The sequence below is a fragment of the Lygodium microphyllum genome, chromosome 8 (genome assembly GCF_053477565.2).
Source record: "Lygodium microphyllum isolate KBCC chromosome 8, Lygodium_microphyllum_v1.1.10, whole genome shotgun sequence".
In the NCBI taxonomy this organism is placed as follows: Eukaryota; Viridiplantae; Streptophyta; class Polypodiopsida; order Schizaeales; family Lygodiaceae; genus Lygodium; species Lygodium microphyllum.
In genome coordinates, this window is record NC_141142.1 from 52,142,218 (window position 1) to 52,156,525 (window position 14,308).

Below are 14,308 nucleotides of genomic sequence, written 5' to 3' on the forward strand. Positions count from 1 at the left end.
TTAATTCTTTTTGAAGTTGATAATTATGATCTTTTTTTCATATTTTCACATACCATTTCATACTTTGATGCTGCCAAATGACTTGCATTGTTGTGATGGCTATGCTTTACCTCTATTGAATAGGGATGCCCATGCTGAGGCTTTGGATAGGTTTGTATCTGCCATTGCTGATGCTCCTACATCTGCTGTTACATAAATACAAAGTGCTACTATGCAAAAGTTTTTATTTCAACTCCTTTGTCTAAGAGCATGTCAGCTTGTTAGCGGAACATTTCATCTCCAAGACTCCATTATAGCAGCATATACTGCGGAAGTCAGTTTCAGGGCTTAATCAATGACATCTTGTCACCCCCTGTACACAGTTGCAGAATTAGAGATTAATAGGTCAAATAAGTAAAGTTGTAGAACATGGAAAAACTGTTAGGCTGATATGGAAGGTTTTCTTCGTAGCAGTTAGAAATGTCAGAAACATTTAGAAAAAACGTCAGAAACTTGTTTCATAAGTTTCTTTCAAGAGGGGGTAAAATAAGAAATGCGGGTTTTTTGTAAGGGATTTGTTATAATTTTAAAATAGGTAAAGATTAAAGAGGTTGTAAACCTCTATGAAACTCTCTCCTAAACAAGAAAAGGCCAATTGAGCATAAGTGGTAGTACATGAGAGTCAACTGAGAATAATACGCTACGTATCCATTACTGACTTATGTCAAAGTTTTGTCTTTAGACAAGCTATACTACGATTGAGACCGCAAACATCATGATTCTACAGACCAAGAAAATTGAAATAAACATGTTACATAGCCCATGCGCAATGTGGAATGGGTCAAGTTGTAATATTATGATTCTCATTCCAAAACAAAATGGCAAAATGTCAAAATCCAAAATGAATCACGATATATCATACATAAACTCATAAATAAGACTGTAGTCATAAATTCATTTCTCGAGACAAGAATAGATACTACAATGTCAAAGTTAAAGTTGCAACATCATGATTCTCATTCCAAAACAAAATGACAAAATCCAAAATGAATCAGGATATATCATACATAACTCATAAATGAGACTAGAGTCATAAATTCATTTCTTGAGACAAGAATAGATACTACAGTGTTGAAGTCCAATAGCTAAACAAAATGCCAAAAAAGTAAATATCTCATCTAAAATCAACTTTGATGCACTAAGAAGCGGCTATTGTCCGCACATGATAGAGCAACAAGAGTGATGGGAAGAGCATGGAAGAAGAGAGAAAAGGCCTCAATCAAGGTTCCATTGCATCACACAACATTTCCTAAAGTTGGGCTTCACTGTTTTCCTCCCAAAAGAACCTCATGTTTTAAACTCATAGAAACATTTTTTGACTTATAGAAACGTTTTGGAAGTTTTGAACCCAAAGACATGCATTTCTTTGTTGCCAAGGATTTCTTAGAGGACAGGCAGGTGGTGACTTGTCAGCCTTGGGAATCTCTTAGCAACAAGCTTATTGGTTGGCTTGAGTGTACTGTTTTTATGCGAAAGCAGTGAGGAGTTCATGAGCTGATGATTGTGGCTTAGGTCAGATTAAGTGCTAGTAGAGGTAGATTTTGCCTCCCTAGTATCTCATGTGCTTTTGTATTCTCTCCTTTGACAATGTAGCTGAGAATTGGTTGGAAAGTAAAGCATGATAAATTTTGAAAGCATTGGAATAACAAATGTGATGCCCATGGCCCGCTGGTTCGATGTTGAGAGTTTCTAGTTGAGACTTTCTAGTTCCTGCTTTTGGACAGCCAGTTGAAAGCCATCAAAGTTACATGGTGTGTGTTACAACACATGAAAATGTTATTACGAATGCCATAAACCCACCAAGGTGCTTATGTGGGTTCAATTTCCTAATTTGCTACTTAGTTTCGAATCAATTTTTAAAAAGTAGGGCAGCTTATCAATGTGAGATGGGTTCATGTTGACATGTAGGATCCAAGATTAGGTTCATTTGGATGGTTGCAATGCCCAAGCGTGCACATTAATTGCTTTATTGGTGAAGGGACGAGTCACTCCTCTTATCTGCTCATGTGAGCTAGCTAAGCAAGCTTGGGATTAGCTTATTTCTCTTTATTAGGTATGCAATGAGGCACGTGTTGCTTATGCTTGTAAGCAACTCAAAGACCTTCACATGGATGGAGGAGGTAATATGGATGCTAAACTTACAAGTATTAAGGATTTTAGATAGCATTATTTAATATTGATGAGATTGTTTTGGATGATCAGCTCATGTCTATTGCAGTGAATGGTTTGTTTGAACCTTATCAAGGTTGGGCTACCGCAGTAAGGTTAGTGACTATGAGAAACCAAGTCAAATATACCTTCGACTAGCTTTTTTCTGTCTTATTGCTATGCATTTCCAGCAAATGATGCCATGGCAAGCACTCATTTATGGCATCAGAATTCTGATTCATTGATTGTGATTCTTTATGTTGATGACATGCTTGTTACTTGGACCAATGCTAGATAGATTGCAACCTTTAAGCATGATTTGTAGTAGACATTTGCTATGACAGATTTGGGTTTACGTCATTACTATTTGGGTGTTCAATTTACAACCATTGAGGGGGCATCGATGTCACGATCCAAATATATTAGACAAGTCTTATAATGAATGCTTTCAATTTGAGGCTTGTAAGCTGGGTGTATCTACACCCTTGGAGCTTGGTTTTCATTTACCTTTTGATGATGGCAATGGATCTTTTGACACGTCTTTATCAATAGGCTTTTGGATGTCTCATTTATTTATGTCACACAAAATGGATCTTTAGTTTGCAGTACCCTAGTTGAGTAGCTTTATGCGTTGCCCTTCTGTTCATCATTGGCAAGCAGTGAAATGTGATTTCATATACCTTAAAGGCACCTAGGATTTAGGACTTTTCTACAAGGCTAGTGCTTCACTTACTATGCATGGGTTTACAAATAGAGATTGGGTTGGTTGCTCAACACTTCTCTCTCACAATGGCAATTTTTCCATGCTGGGTACTTCTCTTATTTTTTGGTTCAGTAGGAAGCAGACTATAGTTGCTATTTTCAGTTGTAAAGTTGAGCACAAAGGAGCTTTTACAGCTATAATGGAGTATGTTTGGCTCTACAAGTTCTCGGCAAATCTTCATATTCACTAAATAGCTTCACTCCTTTATATTGAAAATAGTAGTGCTTTGGCCATTGCACATAATCTAGTATTCCATGCCCACATAAAGCATATTAAATTAAAGTATCATTATGTTTATAAGCACATGCTAGTGGGGAGACATTTAGTTTTCTTATGCCCACTAAAGACAACTTGGCAATTTTTTTTACAAAGGCTCGTCCTCGATCAAAATTTTGAGTTTTTTAGCAAGCTTTAGACTTGATATCTTTTGTAACTTGAGTTGTCATTCTTTGTATAGTCATATGTTGCTATGTGGATGAACTCATGCAACCGTGGCCTTTCTAGGTTTTGATATATTTTTCTAGATTGATCAATCCATAACATAGAGGAGGTTTTAGTGGCCATCTCATGGGCTATCCATTCGTGCCCTTTGTTCCTTGATATGGGCTTCCTAGACATACTAATTGCCACTTAAGAATAGTTGATATAGTTAGTACAATTCAATTTTTAAGTCCCTATCGCAAAGCAGAGGTAAATGATTGGCTCTATCCTAGATGGGGAGTTGTATAGAGGATAAAAAGATTAGCTAGTAGATGCATTGATAAGACCTACGGAAACCCTTTGACGATCGCACCTTCCATACCTTTGGTTGTGCATTCTAGCACATCATTATCATTATCATATTAATCATTATTATGATCATATTGATCGTACTCATTCTGTGTGTGTGTGTCTCTGTGGCGCGATTACTCTCCACTTGGGCTAATAGTTGATGCAAGGGATCTTGCTTAAATGCCACTTCCAATTACAATACTTTCTCCTTACATGTGGCCTTTGGATTAATCTTATTTACCACTATGCGGCTAGAGATTGAACTTAATATTTCAATCTTGATCATGAGCTCCAAGAGTTCTTTAATTAAGGAAGGGGATGATCTACACTCATTGCTAGCACTTGGGTCATGTGGATGAGGAGTGTCATTCCAACACCTAGTGTAGACCCCCTAAGCCTCCTTCCAATGCCAATGAGATCTCAAGAGAGAAAGCTATCATGCTCTCTCAGCCTCATATATGTAGCCATGCTAATATCTTTGGGCTGTTGAGAAAGGGTGAGCTTGTCGAGGCCTTTTTATGGTGATGTGCTAGAGGATGAAAATTCAGCCAGAGGTTGAGAAGTTGGATGAGATATTGGTACCCGAATAGATTTTGGCACATAAAGAGAGAAAGATCAAAGGTAAAGTTTCTAGAATATACTTAGTGAAGTTTCAAAATTATTCATCAATGGATGCTAAGTAGATGGAAGAGGATGACTTAGCAAACTACTTAGTTGTTGTAACTTTACCTTGAGGCTTTTTAGTTAGAGTCAACTTTGGATCAGGCTCAGTCAGGTTCAGCAGAATAGGGGTCCAGAGCATTGTGTGATGCTCAAGGGAGAGGTAGCAGTTCCATTCCTCTAGCATCAGAGTCGGGGTTCTTTAGGGCTTTCTTAAGATGTTTCCTTCTCAAGTGTATGTTGGGTATCTCACACGCCTTACTTATGCCTACGCTCATATGGGAGTGTGCGGGTGATCACTAGGACACTGGGGCACTTTTTACTCTCGGTAGGAGAGGTTTTTTCCCCCAGATTATGTGTACTATTTTGTATGTGCTTGTGGTGCACACTTACGGGCACTTACTGTGTTCGGGTGTGAACAGCCCCTTATAACTCTAAGGTATAAGGGTTATCATTTGTACTTTCAGGTCACACTCTATTCAGTACTATTGCATTGGGTGTCGTGCTCAACTCTGTCTCTCACTCTCATACTGTCTACTGCACTTCAGCTGCACCTCGATCCTCTCCCATCTGACATTTGGTATCAGAGCTGGTCAGCAGCTCTGTTCGGTTCCCGAGGACTTGCGTCAGCACTGACAGCTCGTCAGTACCTGTCTAGTACAGCACGTGCAGCCTGTACCTTCGTCAGCAGCCACGTCACTTGCAGCTCCACCTGCCAGGTTAGCTCCAGCCGCCAGCGCAGCTCCACCCGCCAGCGTCAGCTCCAGCCGCCAGCGCACAGCTCCACCCGCCAGTTGCAGCGCGCCATCTGCAGACGTCTTCAGTCCAGGCGCAGCCTTCTCTGCCCAGCGCGCTGATTGCAGACGCCCCCAGCGCCACCTGTTCCAGCGTGCCACCTGTCTGCAGACGCCGTTTTTGACCACGCATAGCTCGCCTGGCCGCCTGCTCGCGTCAGCAGCTCGTGACTGCTCATCCCGCCCGTCTGACGAGCTGCTCCCGTCTGCCCGCCATCTGACGCCCTGTCCCGCCACTGGTACCCTGTCCCGCCACCTGTCTCCTGACACGCCACCAGTGCCCTGACGTGCCGCCTGTGTCCTGACGCGCCATCCTGCACGCCTGTACCTGTGCGTCAGTCCGACTGTACCCAGCAGTCATTACCTCGGGAATCGTGCCCGTCGTCAACACGCAGAGGTAACATTCTGCACTTTTCTGTTACACAGGAGTTCGTGCAACAGGTTCAGGTTCAGCATTGGGAAACGTGCTGAACAGCAGGTTCAGTTTTCAGCATTGGGAAACGTGCTGTGTCTGTCTGTGACACATTGAATGCACATTTTGGGGCTTTTGTAACAGACATTTGTGACAGAAATTTTGGGCAGAAAATTTTGGGGCTTTTGATGTTTTAGTGCTGCTGAGCACTAATTGCACCTTGGGAAGCGTGCATCAGTGACAGTTTTTTTTTGACAGAGTACCCTTTGCACATTAATTGCAGACTTGTGTTTGCTGCAATTTCTGGAAATTTGCAGATTTCCAGCCCGGACTGCATTGACATTGCTCTATTGCCTTTTGGGAAATAATGGCAAATCAGGGAGGAGATGTATTCACCTATGTGTCCAAGGAAGACCGATTGGATGGGAACAATTATTCCCTTTGGTCTTTCATGATGAAGAATGTATTAGTGGCAAAAAATTTGTGGGATTATGTCAGTGGAGAGGAAGCACGACCGGGAGTTGTGGCTCCCGCTACTCCTCCTCTAGGAGGACGTGCAAGAGGGCAACCTCAGCCCCCTCCACCTCACCCCGCTCAGCCACTTCCCCCAAGAACTGCAGCTCAGAAAACTTGGGATACACGGGATGCACAGGCTATGTCGCTGATTGCATTGGCAGTTCAGCGTTCTATCATTCCTCATATTCGTTCAGCAGCTTCTTCACAAGAAGCTTGGTTGATATTGGAGCAGATGTTTGCAGGAAAGAATGAGACTCGCATCTCTTTCTTGAAAAAAGAGCTAGAGACTCTAAAGATGAATGAGGGTGATTCTATGCAGGATCATCTCAACAAAATTCAGGACTTGCGGGAGCAACTCATGAATGTGGATGAGTACTACTCAGATGCGCAGCTGATTTCTACGACATTGAATTCACTGCCTCCCTCTTACTTGGCTTTTCATACTGCCTTGAACCTCACTATGAGGATTTCGAAAGAGCCCATCACTTTCATTCAGCTTGTCAGTTTGCTTCTAGAGGAGGAACAAACTAGACGGAACAGTGGTGTGGATGGTATAGCCTATGAGCAGGCTTTTATGTCAAGGCAGAAGGGTAAAAACAGCCAAGGGAAAAATGCTTCGCAGAGTTCTGGTAGTAGTAACACTTCACAGACAAGTCAGAAACAGGGGGGCACGCAAGCCAAGAAAGGAAAATGCCATTACTGCAAGAAGCCTGGCCACTACATCACTGAGTGCAGGAAGCGCATCGCCAAAGAGAAGAAGAAGGAGTCAGGGATGTCTGTTTCTGCAGCTCCTTCCACTGCTAGTGAGTCCGCGTCCTTTGTTGCAGACAGGGACTATTGTTTTTACACTTGCAGTTATGATGTCTCTTGGGCTGATAGAGCATTTAGCTCTACAGAAGATGCTGACACTTGGTTCTTTGACAGTGGTGCTTCACGGCATATCACATCTCGTAGAGATTTGTTTGCTTCTCTTGGTGCACCTCCCGTTGGGAAGTCTGTTCAGTGTGCTAATAATGCATCATACCCTGTTCGTGGTATTGGGGAGATTCAGCTTACAGCCATTAATGGCTCTATTCTCCGCCTACAGGATGCTTTGTATGTGCCTGGCATTAAGAAGAATCTGCTTTCCATTTCTTCTATGGCACGTTGTGGTTTGCAGGTCACCTTTGATGATGACCGTTGCATGGTCCGTGACAAGGAACACATGACACTGGTCTTGACAGGTTCTTTGTGTCATGGGTTATATGAGTTGGATGCTCTTTCAGTAGATCAGTCTGCATATTTGACATCCACTCTTACTCCTGCTATGTTAGAGGCAGAGTTATGGCATGCTCGTTTGGGGCATGTAAACTATGGCAGCTTGATGCTATTACAGCGTACTCAGATGTTGGATGGATTACCTCTCTTGGAGAGACCTCCTGAGCATTTATGCGAGGGTTGCATTTTGGGGAAAATGCATCGTTTCTCTTTTCCCCGTGATGTTGCTTTTAGAGCAACAGCCAGATTGCAGCTTGTGCATTCGGATGTTTGTGGGCCCATGCAGACACAGTCATTGGGTGGTTGTTACTATTTTGTAACATTTATTGATGACTTTATACGTTTGTGCTGGGTCTATTGCTTGAAAAAGAAGTCAGAAGTGTATGATGCATTTTTGGCTTTCAGTGCACTTGTGGAAACTCAGTCTGGTTGCAAGATTAAGACTCTCCGTTCGGACCGAGGGGGGGAATACATGTCCTCTATGCTGAATTCTTATTTGCAGTAGAAGGGCATTATCCATCAGTACACTACTGCATATACTCCACAGCAGAATGGGGTAGCAGAGAGGAAAAATCGGTCACTCATGGAGATGGCCAGATGTATGCTGAAGGCAAAGAGTTTGCCTCATAGTTTTTGGATGGAAGCCGTCATGTGCGCTTGCCACATTTTGAACAGATGCCCTACCAAGGCCTTGAAAACCGTCACACCTTTTGAGGCTTGGCACAGCCGCAAACCTTCTGTTGGCCACTTCCGTACTTTTGGGTGTCTTGCATATGCCCATATTCCACAGGTACTTCGAAAGAAGTTGGACAACAAGGCTGTAAAATGCATCTTTATGGGATATAGCAGCGAAAGCAAAGGCTACAGACTCTATGATCCCGTGACCAAGAAGGTTTTTGTCAGCAGGGATGTTGTATTTGATGAAAAATCAGAATTATCCTTGGCTGGTTTTGATACATATCAGGCTGCCCGTGATGTCTTTGAAGGGCTGCTGCCCATCACATTTGGTGATTCAGCTGGTACTTCAGCAAATGAACCTAATGTTCAGCCAGCTGCTCCTATGGAACATGCAGTAAATCAGCACATTGCTGAAACTGAAATTCAGCAGGAACTTGTACACAGTCAGGAAGCAAGACAGGTGCCTAGATGGTACACGCAGACTATGAGAGATAGTCATTTGGAAACACCCTTGGCTGGTCGTACTCGAAGGCAAACTCGACTGCATGATTCAGCACATTCCATGGAGTTTGTTATGGCAGCATGTACTCATGATAATGAGGAGCCTGAATGTTTTGAGGATGCACGACATAGTGTGCATTGGATGGCAGCCATGCAAGCTGAATTGGATTCTATTCATAAGAATCATACTTGGGATTTGGTGTCTTTGCCAGTTGGCAAGCGTGCCATTGGTACGAAATGGGTCTACAAATTGAAAAGGAATGCAGATGGATCCATAGATAAGTACAAGGCACGGCTGGTAGCTAAAGGCTACGCACAGAAAAAGGGCATTGACTATGAGGAGACCTTTGCTCCTACCTCCCGTATGACGACCATTCGGTCTATGATTGCCTTGGCTGCACATTTTGGTTGGAAAGTGCATCAGCTGGATATAAAAACTGCATTCTTACATGGGGAACTTCAGGAAGAAGTGTATGTACAGCAGCCCATTGGTTTTGCAGTTGAAGGCTCAGAAAATTTAGTATGCAAGCTGAAAAAAGCTCTATATGGTTTGAAACAAGCTCCACGAGCTTGGTACGCAAAGATAGATGCCTTCTTGCTTAGTCAGGGGTTTGTAAACAGCCCATCTGAGTCTACCCTTTATGTACATAAAGAGGGGGGATCCATGCTGATTTTGTGTCTATATGTAGACGACCTTTTGCTCACTGGAACACGTGCTGATCAGATTTCAGCATTCAAAAATAATTTACAGCAAACTTTTGACATGTCTGACTTGGGTATTTTGCACTATTACTTGGGCATCCAGTTTGTACATGATGCTAGAGGCATTGGATTATGTCAGTCAAGGTACATTGGGCAACTTCTTGAGAAGTTTGGCTTACAGGATTGCAAGCCAGTTTGTACACCCATGGAACCTGGGCTCAAACTGTCATTACATGATGACAGTGATTTGTTTGATATCCATACTTATGCTCCAGCAGTGGGATGTCTCATCTATTTATGCCACACTCGGCCAGACATACAGTTTGCCGTTTCAGTTTTGAGCAGGTACATGCATCAGCCTCGTATGTCGCATTGGCAAGCTGTGAAGCGTGTGTTTCGTTACTTGCAGGGTACTAGAGCTCTTGGATTGCTTTATGCCAAGGGGGGACCACTGCAGTTACATGCTTACAGTGACTCTGATTGGGCTGGTGATTTTGATACTCGTCACTCCACTAGTGGCAATTGTTTCTTTCTTGGCTCGTCATGCATTTCTTGGCTTAGCAAGAAACAATCCACTGTTGCCACGTCGTCATGTGAAGCTGAGTACAAGGCAGCCTTCACTACTGCAGTTGAGTGCGTATGGCTTAGACGCTTACTTGCTGATTTGGATGTATCTGTTACGGAGCCTACTCCTTTATATACTGACAGTCAGAGTGCCATTGCAGTGGCACGGAACCCTGTGTTTCATGCTCGCACGAAACACATAGAGATTCACTACCATTTTGTCAGAGAGAGGCTACATGCAGGTGATATCAGCCTTGTCTACTGTCCTACCACCAGCAATGTGGCAGACATCTTCACCAAAGCTCTTCCACGAGACAAATTTGAAGCATTTCGCGATGCTTTGAATTTGACGCCCTTTGGTGGCGGATGATCCTTGTACACTTGATCACTCTTCACTCCAGGGGGGTTTGTTGGGTATCTCACACGCCTTACTTACGCCTACGCTCATATGGGAGTGTGCGGGTGATCACTAGGACACTGGGGCACTTTTTACTCTCGGTAGGAGAGGTTTTTTCCCCCAGATTATGTGTACTATTTTGTATGTGCTTGTGGTGCACACTTACGGGCACTTACTGTGTTCGGGTGTGAACAGCCCCTTATAACTCTAAGGTATAAGGGTTATCATTTGTACTTTCAGGTCACACTCTATTCAGTACTATTGCATTGGGTGTCGTGCTCAACTCTGTCTCTCACTCTCATACTGTCTACTGCACTTCAGCTGCACCTCGATCCTCTCCCATCTGACAGTGTAGAGTTCGGGTTAGGCTGAGGTATTTTTGGATCCGAGTCAATGCTAGCATGTAACTGTGAATCAATCGTCTTTAATGTTCAAGGAGTCTCATAGATCCTTAGATAGGTCAATGATCGATTGGTGAAGATTGGAATTAGGGTCTGAGATATGTTACTCCAATTGATCATAATTCATCGCTTTCAGATATTCCAACCATTCTAACTCTAACTTGATGCAAACAAGGCTTGCATTAATGAGTAAGGAGTCATGCATTGAGCCTTTCTGATCAACTATGATATGTTCAATGGTCTTGTTATTAGAGTCATAGTCTTCATTAAAATGGGTATCACCTCCATACTTTGTTGATTCATCCTCAAACTTATTACCTTTTTTTGTGTTAGATTCTTCAAGTTGCATGATGGAGACAAATAGGTAATTGCGACAATCAAATAATAGTTGATGTAATTCTATCATTGCCCTTTTTGGAATATCTTGCTATCCTCTACAACCAACAATCATAAAATCTAAATTTCCCCTTGATTTCACTGGTAGGGAAACTCAAATTGAATCTTTTTTGTTGCATGCAAATCAGCCCTCTTGTTGTAGACCTCTAGAATCTCACCCATTTTGGTGTCCACTAGCTAAATTCACATCAGCAACCTTCCTCAATCATTGAGGCATGCATGCATACATCCGGTTCAAATCCAAGGCTCTAATCTTCAATTTCCATTTCCAAATTGCACATGCATTTAACCAAGATGAGAGAGAATGAGTAGGAGAGAGAAATCTCTGCATTTCAGCCCTAAAACAATGACTAACATCAATTTCCAGTCTAAATATGACCGGCATCATTAATTTTCGATTTGCCCCTCGATTCTGAATGCTCCAAGAGCCAAATGGAGTCTTCATCAGTTACATGTAGGTTACCCTTGCTGTAGTTGACCAAATAGCTTCAAATCTGATTTTGGACCCTCCAAAATCATTGGATCCTTTGCAGGCTAATTTGAGCTGAATACCCCTTTGTCCTTTCCGTGATTGAAAATAATATGAAATGTTGCCTAGCCTCAATTTTAAATTCTTAACCACTTTGAACTTGAAAGTGTTGAAACTATATTGATGCTGCAGGATATTATCCCCTGTATTTATACATGTCCACCTTGCCTTCATTCTTCCATGCCCCCAAGGCCTCCCTAAAAAGGTTTGTATTTTTTTGATGTAGCTTCAACTTTGCTGGGAGCCCTGTCCATTTTGCTCCAGTGATGCTATTGGGCCTTTGTCATTTTAAGTAGTACAATCAGTTATCTTGCTATTTCCATGAAAGAAGAAGAAGATGATGATAATGAGAATGAGAATTTTATCATTGAAAGGTGCTTTACATTCTCATCATTATCCATGTGATATCTGTGGTCTATTTTTTAGGATATTGAAGAATCTCTGCATTCATGACCAGAATTTATCTTATGTAGCCTTTATGCATCAAGCTAGGTTGAATTGCTCTTATCAATCTCAGTTTTTGATGAATGCTGCAGTTTCAAGGTTTCAATTGGGAGAGTTGGAGAAAAAAGTGGTATCTTGAATTAGGGCCCAAAGCGGCAGACCTTTCTAGCTGTGGAATAACTACTGTATGGTTTCCTCCTCCAACTCAATCTGTTTCTCCTCAAGGTAATACTTCCTTGATCATGTTAGTTGCTAACATGCCCATTCAAGTGAAAAGCTTTTAGTAGCTTTAAAGTATGTTTTTCTTTTTCTAAAACAGAGCTCTGATAAGTGCTTCTGTTAACTTCAACTTAAGGGCTTGGCAGGTTACATGCCGGGTGATTTGTACAACTTGAATTCTGCTTATGGTAGTGAGGAAGAACTCAAGAACTGTATAGAGGAAATGCATAATCATGATCTTCTGGTATGCCCTGTTAATTCACTGTAGCTAGGAGGTTTCTTGTTGTTCACTGAAACGTAGGTTCCGTCAATGTATTTGTACTCAAATCTACTCAAATGTCTAACTGGTGAACGGGAGTTCAAATTCTAGATTGAACAAGCCTCTTTCTGATGCTGCGTATCACACATACTCCCATCAAATGTAACACTTTTGCATTGTTTATCAAACAGGTACTGGGAGATGCTGTATTAAATCATCGGTGTGCTCAATTTAAGGTTCACTTTAAGAGTCTATGCTGGGTCCTTTAATAGAAGTTCTGTGAGTGGACATGTACATACTGGATTGCAACTAAAGCGTACACTTGTATGCAGGGGCCTAATGGTATTTGGAATGTTTTTGGAGGTAAACTTGCTTGGGGTCCAGAAGCTATTGTGAGGGATGATCCCAATTTTCAGGGCCGTGGAAATCCTTCTAGCGGTGAGTAGCTCATAAATTTGTTTTGCTGTCTCACATTTTGAAGTGGTTGAAGTTTTCAACTCTACTTGAAGTGCTCCATGCACACACACAAACAGGCATGCAGCCAATGTGCCAAAAAACTTTTGTTGTTTTTTCTTTTAGTAGTTTGTGGTATGCTTTTCCTATAGGTTATACTGTGAGGGAAATGAAAAGGAAAGTATAGGTTAGAAATGTGTAGAATCCCGCCTCATAAATATCTTTCACCATTTACAGAGTGTAAGTGACACAAGTAGAGTCAGAACAGAAGTTGATCACTATACAATGAATTTTCATGTAATTGAAAATCTCATAGGGGTAGGTAGCTCTATGAGGTACTTTACATGTTGTGCAGTCTCCTCTTAGTACATGTACAATTGTTATCCTACACTTTGCCCAAAATTATTGTGGTTGTGGGCTTTTATTGCCCCCATGTAAAATGGAATAAGGTGATGAACCTTTCATCTGTAATCATACAACTTTTTCACTTCTTAGAACTTCATGGTTCTGTTTGTAAAGTCTTTTCTATACTCAGTATAAGATTTTTGTGAAGGCATCTTGTATGTCAGTAACCTTTTAACCTTGAAGATGCAGCCTCCTACTAAACATCAAGGTTAAACATTCCAATAAACCGAGGAGGTTGAAAGCTAGTATGCTGGCTGGCCGCTCTATAGGGTAAGAACATATACAAAATCCAAAGAATGTAGAACGGGGCCAACGAGGAAATAAACAATGCATGGAGAATAAATACTGTAATCATGCTCCGCCATGGATGAGCTTGATGTTTAGGCAGCAAGAAAGGCCCTATGGAGTTCCATGATGAGTGAACCATGTATCTGTCCCAATGACCCCTGAGTGTGTGGAAGAGACCGTATGATGTCTGGCAAGTGTATCCACTGAATGTCTATTTATGCAGATGATCAATCTTTCCCATGGCTAAGGGCAGTCCATGCCAGAAGGTCCCATCTTGGAACTGGAGTAGAAGACATTAGATGCAAAGAAATGCCATCTCCTCCAATATAATTATGGATTCATTTGTTTTTTGCATCTCCTCACAGATGATTTTGAGGGTCAGTCTGCTGAACAATCAAGGAAGAGGTTAGCATTAATCCAGAAGAGGAATGAAAAGAGGATGAAAGAGAGTGTTTTCCGGCAGAGACGTCCATTGTCTCTCTAAAGTCTAGTGGATGGTCAAGGCATAGATGATGAAGAATAGTGGGGCTTATCTCTTCCTTCCCTATCTACCTTCATAATGTTGGACCAGCCCTTTGAATCATCCCTATATGAGTGCCAAACCTATGTGAGAGGCCCAAGAGAGTTTGATACTGTTCGCTGTAAGGTTTGCAGCAGGTTGTGATGTGGGGACCCAGTCAATGTGCCAGAGAGAACTCTACATGTTCTGGTC

The 14,308-nt window shown here is 42.0% G+C and overlaps 1 protein-coding gene and 1 long non-coding RNA gene across 4 annotated transcripts in view; both read left to right on the forward strand.

The window, feature by feature from the left end:
• LOC148032282 (uncharacterized) lies at positions 1 to 11,875 on the forward strand. 2 transcript variants are annotated; one of them, XR_015691604.1, is made up of 4 exons: positions 1 to 1,843; positions 1,948 to 2,159; positions 2,242 to 2,303; positions 11,755 to 11,875. It is a non-coding gene; the product is annotated as an uncharacterized LOC148032282 (long non-coding RNA). The 2 variants fall into 2 exon arrangements; XR_015691605.1 differs by having other exon boundaries at positions 2,258 to 2,303.
• Positions 1 to 14,308, forward strand: part of LOC148032281 (uncharacterized) — a 48,058-nt gene that overhangs the window by 19,939 nt on the left and 13,811 nt on the right. For both annotated transcript variants that reach the window (XR_015691603.1, XM_087682922.1), the window contains exons 6-9: positions 12,065 to 12,197; positions 12,338 to 12,435; positions 12,642 to 12,686; positions 12,783 to 12,888. Coding sequence is in view for 1 of the 2 variants with exons in the window: in XM_087682922.1 (XP_087539048.1) it covers positions 12,065 to 12,197; positions 12,338 to 12,435; positions 12,642 to 12,686; positions 12,783 to 12,888 (382 nt within the window). In the remaining variant the exon portion in view is untranslated. The remainder of the gene's footprint in view (positions 1 to 12,064; positions 12,198 to 12,337; positions 12,436 to 12,641; positions 12,687 to 12,782; positions 12,889 to 14,308) is intronic.